This window comes from Photinus pyralis, unplaced genomic scaffold (genome assembly GCF_008802855.1).
Source record: "Photinus pyralis isolate 1611_PpyrPB1 unplaced genomic scaffold, Ppyr1.3 Ppyr1.4_LG7, whole genome shotgun sequence".
NCBI classification, from domain to species: Eukaryota; Metazoa; Arthropoda; class Insecta; order Coleoptera; family Lampyridae; genus Photinus; species Photinus pyralis.
The window spans coordinates 32,387,057-32,400,088 of NW_022170738.1; the positions used below are offsets into that span (position 1 = coordinate 32,387,057).

The 13,032-nt window shown below is 35.5% G+C and overlaps 1 protein-coding gene across 7 annotated transcripts in view; it reads right to left on the reverse strand.

Moving 5' to 3' along the window:
• LOC116177335 overlaps positions 1 to 13,032 on the reverse strand; it is a 334,411-nt gene that overhangs the window by 59,433 nt on the left and 261,946 nt on the right. For all 7 annotated transcript variants that reach the window (XM_031496291.1, XM_031496292.1, XM_031496290.1 and 4 more), the window contains one exon: positions 5,747 to 5,794. In XM_031496291.1, the coding sequence (XP_031352151.1) occupies positions 5,747 to 5,794 (48 nt within the window). The remainder of the gene's footprint in view (positions 1 to 5,746; positions 5,795 to 13,032) is intronic.

Consider the following 13,032-nt stretch of genomic DNA (forward strand, 5'->3'; position numbering starts at 1 on the left):
TTTAATTTGTCTAAAGGTGTATCGTTAAAAAACAATACATTATAATTTGCCTGTTTCCTTCAATCAAATTGAGAAATAAAGATAAATGACTTAATTTTACATAAATGGAAGAACTCATACAAGAAGGTCCTTCTGCAAGTGACGAAGTTGATACAAATTTGGACTGGAGACAATCCCCTTTACAGCGGCAATGATTCAAGAAAAATAGGCTACGAAACCTTGCCGACGACAAAATCGTTTGGTGACGCAATTGTTCTTTAAAGTTTTCCAACGTTTAAATCCTAGCAGTTATTTGAATCGCGAACAAACAAATTATTATTTCTTATCACAAGAGTTTTGTAAAATTTCCAAATAATAATAATAATAGAGATTTATTGAATAGGTATATAAAACAAAAAGGAGAGCTTCCAAACTAAAATAATCACTAAAATACATATTCTATTTAAAAGGGACAAGATATCGGCAAGCCGGTTTGCAATCTCGCCCTAAGAGGTCGAAAAAGTGTAAATTAATTAATTAGAGTGCTATAATTAAACATTGTTCTTAAAAATAAATAAATATTTGTTTATACAGACATTTGTTGTGACTGCAAACATAAATGTTTCTGTTATTACCGCAACAGGAGGAAGTTTCACTAAGTAACAGTTTTACACCTTAATTTTGATTACTGTTGCTATAGTAATTTTACGATTCCGGTGACAGAGTGCAACCACCTCCTTTGATTTCACGGGCAACAAATCATTATACTCAATTTTGTAACGGTTTATTTTCTCCATTACGAAGCAGTCAATATTTCCTTGTTGAAAGATCCTCGTAACTTTTGAATAAATGGCTCCATCTATTGTTGGAATTATAACCACGCCATTTTACCGCGCAGATTGTCGGCGCCTTAATTTTTGGTTGTCGATTGTCGATCTTCATTTTTCTTCTTTTCTGTCGAGAACCGTATCGGAACCAACAGCTGAGGCGTTAGTTGACAACGCATGGAATTTTAATTGCCATCATCCATATTTTACTAATCTCTGGCAAATTGCATTCATTAAATTGGGGATTCTGGAATTATTAGTGAACGGTAACTACGTAGAGAGGATATAATTGCGTTTTTCTGTCTTAACATAAGTACCGCCATTTGCATTTCAGTTACTTGAAGTGTACCTTTTCTTTAGCTTCGGCTGTCATCTGTTATACGGCAATTTTCCATCAAAAATTGTTGCTCCATCTATTGGTGGAAATATAACCACGCCATTTTACCGCGCAGATTGCCAGCGCCTTAATTTTTGGTTGTCGATTGTCGATCTTCCTTCTTTTCTGTTGAGAACCGTATCGCGTCATTAGAACCAGCAGCTGAGGAGTTAGTTGAGAACGCAAGGAATTTTAATTGCCATCATGAATATTTTACCAATCTCTGGCAATTGCCTGCACTAACTTGGGGATTCTGAGATTATTAGTGAACGGTAACTCCGTAGAGAGGATATAATTGCGTTTTTCTGTCTTAACATAAGTACCGCCAATTGCATTTCAGTTACTTGAAGTGTACCTTTTCTTTAGCTGTCATCTGTTATAAACAATTTTCCATCGACAATTGTTGCTCCATCTATAATTAAGGCCGAAACCCATTGGCAACACGCCACGCCACGCCACGTCATGTGGCATAGGTTCACGTGGGACAGTTTGTGTACATATTTGTAACACGCCACGTGATGACACGCTTGTCATTTTATTTAAAAAATTGGAAGTAGTAACTTTGAGTGCGATCGACTACACTAGCGCAAGCAGTTCGTCTAGTGAGTAGTGAGAGTTCTTTAGAAGAATGTGCTGCTGCTGTCATCGTTTTGAATCAGTTATTTTGTTATCGATTTGTGTGTATTAAATCCTTTAATACCTAAACCTAACTTTCCTTTTTTGATAACGATATTTAAAAACGTTCAAGACATTGCATGCTTAATAAAATTTTATGTGATTTTCTACTTGTTCGCCATCTATCGGCAACATTCCCGCGGAATGCCCCTCTTAAAATAAATACGGAAACAGATTGCCGCGGGAGTGGAGAGGCGACCGGGGAACATTCACACGTACCAACACGCGTCGGTCACATCTGAGGGTTTTGAATCGTCACACGTGAGGTGGCGTGGCGTGGCATAGCGTGTGTCAAATGTGTACGCGGTACATGTAAATAAATGAATGAATATACGCATACATTTTCGTCACATGGCGTGGCGTGGCGTAGCGTGGCGTGGCGTGTTACCAATGGGTTTCGGCCTTTAGCCCTCTTATTTGGACATTTTTAGGTTTCAAACAGACGATTTCTTTTAGGGGTCAAGTTCCGGCTCAACTTTTTAGTTTTTAATTCAAACTCAAATCTAATTCTGAAAAGATCAGCATGAGCTTCAGAGACGCTTTATCTATCTATCTTGTTCAAACTTTTTTTTTTTAATTTCTATTTAACTACCCAGAAATTAATCTTCTCCTATCATAAGAGTGGGCTGGACACCGAGACATATGTATCACGGTGCTGGTGTGGAAAATTCGCTGCTGGCTGCTGTAGTTACTTTTGATATAAGGTGATTCCTAAATTTGTAGATACATCTTGTAATTATCAAGATTATATTTTCTAAAATATTTAGCGTTTTGTACAAGTAAAAATATAAAAAAAATTATTTATAAATCCAAATTTCTAGATTCTAGATTTTGAAATTATCTTGGGCTTATTATTTATTAAGCAGGCAGACAATAACTTCGTCGCTCGCTCAATTTTGCATAGTTCCATTTAAAAGCGTTTTCCTGTTACAAATTGTTTATCTTAACTAGGTACATATTCTGGCAAAGTGCAGGAGATAATCAACAGTAGCAACAGACATTACCTACAAAATTCCACTGGAATTTCTTAATGGAATAATCTCATCCGACAAATGCAGTAAAATGTGAAAGGCACACTTCAAAATGGCGAACGCATAAGCTTTATCGTCGGACAGTTTTCTAATCGGCTGCATACTTAAGAAATTTGATCACCCGATATTTTTCATTACCATTTCATTGCCAATTGATTTTCCAAAAGCTCACATCGGAGCAGAAAAAAATTTACGACTGTCGTTCGAAAACAAATCCCAATTATTTTCCGAAGTCGAGCTCCAATTAATTTTTAATTTAATGGAATTACGAAACCTTGAATTTTTATTTGTGGGTTAAACACATTAAAAACTTCATTTCAATATCGAAAATGACTTTACCGAAAGCGCGCGGGTCAATTTTTTAATACTAATAATTGACATTAATTGGATTCTGCACGAAAACAGTATCTTGTCTCTGGTAAAGTAAAGCATCGAAATGATTTATCGAGGCAACAAACTAATTGGTAACTCCCGAGTCTCCAATGTCGTATCAATTTAACTATCAATGGCGATCATGCAATGTCGCCAAGCTGTCTCACGCACGGGTTACGTTCAAGAATAAGAAAAAAAACGCGTTGAATAAATAAAACTAGATTTTGGTGAATGAACGTGTAGGCGTCGCATGCCAAAACAAGGTTACCGTAGTTTTACGAGATTTAATTCGTTCATAATAAATTTTTAATTTTAACAGACGCCGACTGCAATTTCATTAGCAATTTTTCTCGTTATTGATGCTTCTACCTTGAAACATATTAAATCTTAAGGGATTACTGCGAAATCGCACCGTAATTAACCAGTACGTGGGTATAAAATAAATCAGTAAGCATCAAGGTTTTTTTTATTATTAAAACAATAATAATACTTTAACAACTTTGACGGTTTAATAATAGGAATTTATTTAATTTTATAAATATAGAGGCCTATCATCGCGAAATTTCGATTTTAATTTAGTTTCACTTTTTAATACTTGTGAAAGTTAGGGGAATGGTTTAGCTAATCGTGACATGATAGAAACAAATTTTTAATTTACCTAATGGTTTAAATTATTTAAGAAAAGAGGCGAACTTTAATTTTGTAGCTTACAGGGCGTAATAAAGCGATCCGATGATACAGGAGACCAAAACAAGCATTTTTTTAAATAAATCAAGGCGCCATAATTTATTTTGGGAGTTACTTACGTCTTCAAAAGCCCAATAGATACCTAAAAATATAGAACTAGGGGTGTTACACTACAAAATTCTTAATTTAAGATGGTGCAAAACGAAGGTGCAAACAAAATTCCGATCTCAGTGAAATTTGGTATTTAAGGGTTTTCAATAGGCAAATAACGAATCCAAAATGTCCGACATCAGGGGCTGAGAACGAAGTAATCTGCTATACACGACATTATGGTCCGATCTCTCATTTAACCGTTTAATTTATCCAACAGTTAATTTCCATATAGAAATTAAACAGTTGATATTTATCCCATAAAATTAACTGAAATATGAAAATGGAATTTGTATCTTCTATCGAATTTTCGACTTTAGAATCTCTGAATTTTGGAATATTATGGTTCTAGTTGTGTTTCATGTTATCTTAAAATATTTGGAGGTTTCATAATGAATTTGTGCGGTAAATTTAATTACTTGATTTGTTTATGTATAATTAATGGCTTTATAACGGTGCTTAAATATTTATATTTACAACAGATACAACAGGGCGGACGAGCTGGCTCGTGAAGGCAGTTGTCGGGCCCGAGCTTACCCTAGGAATTACTCCCTCCGTTGTCAGGGCAAGGATTAAAGACTGGGTGACCAGTCAATTCCAGGCTCAGTGACAATAAGAAACTAGACTCTGAACCTAGTTGAGGAAGAAAGAGTATGGGCTCGATGGACAAAAACTAAGAACCTTCCCCAATTAGCCTCTATTGACATACCCACATACAAAAAACTTGGAAACTTAATCTGCTACTTGAAATGCTTTACACATTCACCGAAATATCTTACAACAAAATACAAAAAAGTCACAATATCTTTGATCTAATCTGTATTATTTGAAACTGGCGTCGTCCTCTAAAGATTCCTTCGTAGTGGAAAATTCCCCTAGGACAGAGTCAGCGTTCTTTGGTATGCGTAGTTTCTTTCTTTACGGACAATGGAAAAACCCCGACATATGTTACCAAATTGAGATGGAGCTCGTCCCAGATTCGTTCAACATACGCTTTCTTAAACGTCCAAACATAACTTCCCTTAACCCGTATTATCTTACTAAATCAGATTAAATACGCGCCCACACCCCTGTGTCCTATTTACTCTAAAATCGAAAAAATTTAAACATGTGGCTAGAGAGCACCAGTTACACTTGATGGAAAATGACTAGGGGTTTTGTGACATGCCTTTCTTGGTTTGTGTGGCACAAGAAGTAAGGAAACGAAACTTTCAAAGGTGACAAAAATGGTTGAGAGACAAAAGGGCTAAACTTGGTACTTTCGGTGGAAAAAGTTGCCTTTATCTGTGATTTTCTGTAATATTTGCACTATCTGTTATATGGACTATCAAATATGTACCTCATAATATCTTAGAAAACCAATGATTTTGCAATTACATTATGTTGGGCAGACACTCGTCCATTCAATGCACACAGAGACACAGATGTTAAAGCCTCGACAAAATGTGCATCGAATTTGATTGGTAGTAATATGATGTGTAAATCAAAGAAAATAACAAACTCAAAAAGTTACAAATGCCTTCAATTTTTATATTCCGCAGCTGTTCGTTTAGCCCGAAACTTTTTTCTCTCGAATGAAAAATTCATGAAAACTGGAAAGAGCACCTAAAGCGCACACGTAACATCAATAAGAATATTAATTTACTTACCGGATATCTATGATCACTTTGTGTTTCCGGCGATCTCTGGAATGTTTCCTGAAACAAAAATAATTCATTAGCGTATATTTATGCATTCGCTTTTCTATTTATGCGCACGATGCGTTCCGAATTTAAATAAGGAATCCCAAATGAAGAAGCTCCGGAGAAATTCGTGAGTATAATTAGCCGATGCATTAAAATTTGTTCACCTATAGATAGAACGACCGAGCCAATTAACGAGTTTCTAGGTGAAACCGTCCAAAATTGGAAAAGTGCATTAGACTGACAAGAAACTCTCTAATAACGAAATTTCCACTTTTGGTTATAGGAAAGGAAGTTAAATACATCCTACACTTTATCATCTCATTAAAGCGCGCATTTTTTTTTGACGAACCGTTAGGATAATCATGTCTCGAGGAAGTAAATCGTACGTCTACTTAAGGCAAATAATAGGTCAATTAAATTCTTCGTCTTCATTGAAAACAAAATTTTTCCTCGACGCAGGAAACGATCATTGGAATAAATTAAACCGATCAGGCATCGGGGCAACGACTTTCGGAATTGAAGAAAACAAAACTGGCAATTACTTAATTTCTATCGACGCATTTAGGCAAATAAATTTGAAACGTGGGAATGAAGCAATCGTACACAGGCCACACCGTTCATTATAATTACATGGTGCTAATGTGTAATTATACAAAAATTAGTTTGCACGAACCGATTTAGTAACAAATTTCAGCCGGTGTGGTCAGAAACAATTGCGAAATAAAGCTGGGTAATTAACGAGCGGACTATTTTTTTTTACAATTGTCGAGATGAATTTTGGAATTGCCAAACAGACAGGCGGTCCTTAAAAGGATCAACTATGAATAATTGTATTGTCAAAAACAATGGCTTTGTTTACCGTGAGTTGTGGTCGCGGTGTAATGATATTGTTGTGCCAATTTCGAAAAGAAACCGCATACGATGACAAAGTTACGCACGCAAACGTTTGAATATTCTCGGAAGAACGCTGCAGGGAGCACACGTATGGAATTGGCAATTTTTTCGACCAGCAGACAACCCCCTATAAAGTGCCACTTTCCGACGACATGTTTGTAATGGTCGCATTATAAAATTGCGGCATTAAACTTTAATTTATGTGCTTTATAATGTCATTAAATCCTAATAGGTCGTAATTTAGAGTAAGAAATACTGTTTTCAATTTTCTACACCATTTACATCGCGCTTGTAATTACCGAATGCAAGCGAGCGCACTAAAACTGTTAACTTGATTTACCGTACATAATTAACCAGTTTTATAAGGCAGGTATGAAGAAACGAGCGACAATTTGAAGAAAAGCGTCGGTCACAGTTCGAGATCATAGTCATAATACAATGAATGGATGGCTAAGTAGAAACACTTTCGTCTTGTGGAGGTTGAACAATAATGATCTTTTAGAATGATGTCTCAATAAGATCTGACACGAGCCCTTCAAAAAAGACTCTGATAAATCCAAGATGGGAAGGGTTTGATTTTAACCTTGCTAGAAAAGAAGTTTCCAAGACCAGCATCATGATGGAGCATCCTTCCAGAAATACTCAATTTTCCAATACACCTGTCACAAATCACACAAAACGTTGTAGAGTAGGACCAATGGGCAAAAGAAGTCCACCACCACATTTTTTTTTCGATAAAAACAGGGTCCAAAATATTTCGTTCCTCCAAAAAAGAGTCCAGGCGAATTAACCATTTTTTAGGCAAAAAAAGAAAATTGTTATGGAACTTTGTCAAAGTGGATATGTTAAAGTGCCTAACGTGCATTCGCAAAATTTTAACGAAATCGTAGTAACCGTTTTGGCGAAAAATTTTTTTTAGTTGTTTAACTTTGACATTTTTTCTCAGTTTTTTTTGTAATAAAACCTGGCACAATTTTTGTAGGTTGTACACAGAAAAATAAGGTTTTTCCTTCCAAACACTTTTTTTGTAAATGAAAATTGTTCTTCAGAGATTTATCGTAAGGAGTTCCATTGGGTGTCATTCTTTCTTCCTTTTTATATATACTTTTCGATGAAATATAAAAAAATTATAGTCCCTATTGAAGAAGCTCAAAAAACGAAAAAACTCCAAAATCGACTTCATTGGTAACATTGAATTTTCTAGTAGGTAAATGTTGATATTTGCTTACAGTTTGGAAATTTGTTATAAACTGATTTCAGCATTCATTTCTACGGAAAAAAATACGAAGCTATTACTTCTGTTTGAACAGGCATAATCTTTTTCTTTTTTGCGAATTTTTGCAAATTTATTTGTAAAAAGGTAGCTTTTAATCTCACTTTGGCTGGCCGGCTGACAGTAAATGCGCACCCGTAAAAGAACGCTTGTAGAAAGACTAGGAGTGTAAGTGTACTTACCGGGACCGTATAATTAACAACTTTAGGCTACATGATGTGGGGTAGGCGACATATGGGCGCCATCCCCGAGCGTGTTACGTGGCAACACTCACGAGTGGGTTTTGAAACATTTTTTTTCTCAAGAGTCAAGAACACTAGCTCATAGAACGTTTTTAGTGAATGTTTCAGTGCGCCCTTTCTTCGATTTGATGCGAAAAAATACCGAAATTTGGAATTAGGAAATGTTTCGAGTACAACGAATCCGCCCTTAATTTTTATCTAAGTCGTATGCAAAATCATTTTGTTCTTAAATACCGATGTGTATAATGATCCCGGACCATACACAAAACACTCCAAACCAAGGTAGCTGTTCAATGATCAACTTTTCTCGATGCTGATCCACACCCCCGATACAAAATGATTTATTTCTGACCTTAGATTTCTGATCCCCGCAGACAGTGAGCATAATCAAAATCCTTAGATTCCACGCTCCAAACAAATAGACTCAAAAAGCTTGCACATACGCTTTCGTCGAAACCAGCACAAACGAAAACCAAACCGGCCTTCCATCTGACTACTAACTCGAACTTGATACAGTTTTTCTTCACACGTCAACACGTAGTCGGCCATGAACTGGGCAAAATTAAACTCCGTTTTCTCTTCTAAAGAACGGCACGCGAAACTGGCAAAAGGTTTCTATAAACGGACCGTAACTCGGCCTCAAAAGTTTATACAAAAAAATACTGCTTCAACGGACAGCAGTTCGGGCTCGGTAACCAACAAAAGGCGCTTTCTTTCCCCGTCTTCCACTTAAATTTCGTAAAACTTTATCGACCAATAAAACTGCAGAGAAACGACCAATACAACGAAACTCAAATCGTCACGTCCACACTACTTACTTCTTAAAATTTTCCGTATCTAATTCAACATTTCTACTTAAGAATATATTTTTTTCTTAATGTCTAAAATTGACACGTTATCTGTAACAATTACCTTTATCTTTCTCAAATAAACGACTACTTAATAAATCTTATCGAAACTGTCACATTCGCACCTTGATAACAAATAAAATTGAGGTACTAAAATTCCTTAATCGAACAATTCTTTCATCATTTGTAAAGAAAATAAACAAATAAGACCTTGACTACACACGCATTGTCTTAAAAAGTAGCCCACGACATTAATTAAAAAAACAAACTTTTGATGACCAAAATTAAACAATTAGACATCCGAATTCATCCTAAAGCTCTCAGAACAAACTACAATGTCCCAGCTGACATTGTTTACACAGCAATACTGATGTTAATTTGTAGAAAAAAGCATAGAACTTCGATAAAAACATAGATAAAGCCGTTAGTTCAATGTTTTATCTGTTATGGTTGGTGAGAAAAAAATTAATGAAGAAGTAAATTTGGACCTACTTTATAACATTTGCTCTATTTTTAAAAAAATGTCATCATGTCATAAGCACAATTTTTGCCATGGGTCTTACATTATACTCATTTGCAATCGAAAAATGTGTGATCAATGTATTTTCTGGCGTTTCCCAGCTAACAAAAGAACATTTTACGGCCACGACTGCTTTTATTACAGCAGCACCCATCGGTAGGAAATTCTCACTTCCTCATTGCGTATAAGATTAACTTCTCAGACCAGTTGTTTTATATATCTCCTCCTTAATTACATCTCGGTCATAATGACTTTTAAAAATTATTTCCGGTGCTTAGAAGAGGCGCACGATACAACTTTTGCAAATTGAAACACAAACTGTAATTTACCGTAACATCAGCTGCTGCATTCGGCGTAATTTCGTGTCTAATTTGAGTGGTGAGATAATAAAAATTGGTTAATTTTTATGACTTGTTTGTTTATTTGATCATCTCGAGTTGTTTTATATAAGATGAGTCCTCTTACACGTAATTTATGCAGGAATTTTGATGTCTCTTGATTTGATGAATATTCATCGGCGTGTATTGCATCGAGAGCCGTCTTCCTAATACTGTTTGATTTGTAAGGTATGAGAACATTTTAAGGTCAACGAATCTTTCGCTTTCACTTATTTTTTTTGCTTCGTAAAATTCGTCCATAATTTTTATGGAATCATCGTGTCGTTGAAAGCAGCGGTTTGCTCCGTTGTTTGATTATAAAAGTCATGATGCAAACAGATCTTAATTTATAACTCGCACTTTCCCTTATTCTCTGTACTACCAAATTTGGTTCGTTTTTTCGAGGCGAGTCATACAGTAGGTAATTTGCATATTTTCTGGTGGTGCTTTGGATGATTCCCTCTCGCATTTTTAGAGACTTTGTGCAACAGTTCATAATTATTTGCAACCTTGATACGAGTTCGTCGTATATAAATAAACCATTACTTGACGTAAATAAGTTAACCGTCGTGCATGTAACTTCCATTAATTATGTACGGTTATAGATTGGATGATATACTACATTATCGTATGATTGATAGACTTATTTAAAGTCGATCGGTTTATTATGCAGTAGCATTGTTGTTGTGTGTGCAGACGTTCTTGTCCTACTGTTCCATTGCCTCTAATCGTTCGCTACATCTCAATAACAATTTCAAATTTGCATGAAGTCAAGATGCAGGATAACGAACTGGCCATCAATATTTCTAAGCTATAACAGTTCACCGAGCTAGGCATTATTCATTATGACTGTGACAGTACATTTATTGAGATGATCTAAATGGGCGATTTTAACATTGATTGCCATTTCAAATTAATTTGGCCCATTGTGATGTGACCTAATTTGCAAATTTGGTGTAGTGTATCAAGGTTATTATCTTAGACTCATCGGCTTCATCGTCCCTATTGTTAACAAAAGATCAAGAAGTACTTTTTAATGTACCGTAATGAGAGGCATCGGAGAATATTGCAAATTTCTATTCTTAGAGTGGACTACATTAGATCCTCATCAGATTTGTCCATATATAGCGCCTGACTAATGAACTGTTGTAGAATGTGCAATTCACCACCTAATTTGCACTTTTTGTCGTTGTTAGCCTATTAACTTTCGCAGATCTCATGTCATCATTGCTTTTTTTCTATGCACCGTGATATTTTATGGAATTATGGTCCCTTGTCATTACACAAATATGTGAAAGTTTGAGGTCGTAATTCAAACGAAACGTTAGGGGCGGGTAACGCGCTGTGATCTTCATAAAATCGCAAAAATACTGGTGCTACTAGATATGACTTACGTAGAGAAAATATGCACGCTTGAAAAACTGGCCATAAAGAAAGAAGTTCAACAAATATCAAAAAGAAAGATGTCACAGTTGGCTATACAATGAGATTTAAATTTCAAATTTACAGGTGCACTACATACGGCTACTTGTCAAATGTAAACGGACGTAAATAATGCTGTGTTATTGAGTTATTCACCACTTAGGTCAAGAGTTTTCGGACGTATAAGCAAATGTCATTGGATGATTTTCTTAGCTGAATTCGATCTCCGATATGAGCCTACAGAAGCAGCTCAGTACCGACTGCCCCGCTTTACGCACACGCAATGTAAAATTATTCAAGCAATTTCAATAATGCGCGAACTAAATGTTCATTGAGTTGTTCGAAAAAGGACTCGCCTATGTATTAAATTTGGATTTTTAAATAAAGTTTAACTTGTGCACAAAGTATGCCAACGGCTAGCTCAATGTTACGTAGGAGTCTTAATGATAATAAGAAGGTGCGTTTAATATTTTGCAATACTTTCCAATTCCAACTTATATGCCCGAAAACGATTAGCACAAAATTATAAAAATCAACCTTAAGGTAAATTAAAGGTGATTGATTTAAACTCGCTGATGAGTCAACGCGAATTTTGCAGAATTAAAAACCACACCATAGTGATTCACAGGCGACCGACCTAACTTATTTATCACTATCTAGTTCACATATCATCACGTGAGCTACCCCGTAGCTTAATCTGAATTCTTCACCAAAGATAAAACCACCCCGCGCAAACTTACAAGTTATTGGATTAAAAATTTTCGTCCCGTCTCATGACTTTCCGACGCCTGAAGCTTTCACACGCATTTAACTCGACAGGACAATACTCAGAAACCAACGGCCCAACAAATGCAACCTCACAAAAATTCAATGTCAGACTTAAACAGGAAGAAACCCTCTGTTTCACCTAACTATCAAACTAATAATAAAATGCTCGCTCACATAAAATCGAAAAAAATCGAATTCCAATCAATAGAAGTCCGTTCACGGGCTCCCGTTACACATATTCAAAGAATTAGTGCTAATAATGTGCAAATTGGTTACCGTACTCATTAAATTAAATGAACTAAATTTGTCATTAAGAACAGCAGTAAATTAAAAAGTAAGTGGATGAAGTAGACTCAAGACTACCCTGGAACCACCAAAAAACCTATAGGTAATAAAAAGATCATCTTTATATGATCAATTTTTTCACATAATTTCAAAAATTTTCAGAAAAAATCGGTTTTTTTGTTTTTCGGTAATTCTTACCTTTCGTGTTTTCTTTTTTGAAGCAAAATATTTACATACCTACTTTTAGCGAATTTTTTAAAAATTAAAAAAATGTGCTATTGTTTGCGTTTTGTTCGTTCGTCCGTCCGGACTCACTTCTGCAGTTTTAAACCACTTTTAGGGGAATTGTCCTAGAAGCCTGGATTTTTATCTCTAAGGTTCTCTAAGGTACTCGAAGTATAATATCAGATCGCCTGGTCCATGAATCTGAAGAATCTAAGGATCAGAAGAGTGTGAAGAATTCGAAAAATCTAAAAAAACACAACTCAGAAGAATCTGGATCATTCGAAGAAACGAAGAGTCGGGCGAAGGTCAAAAGTTTAAAAATACGATAGCAATGAAAGAAAAGAATAAAAAAATCTGAATAAATGTAAGAATTCAAAGACACATTTATGGAACCGA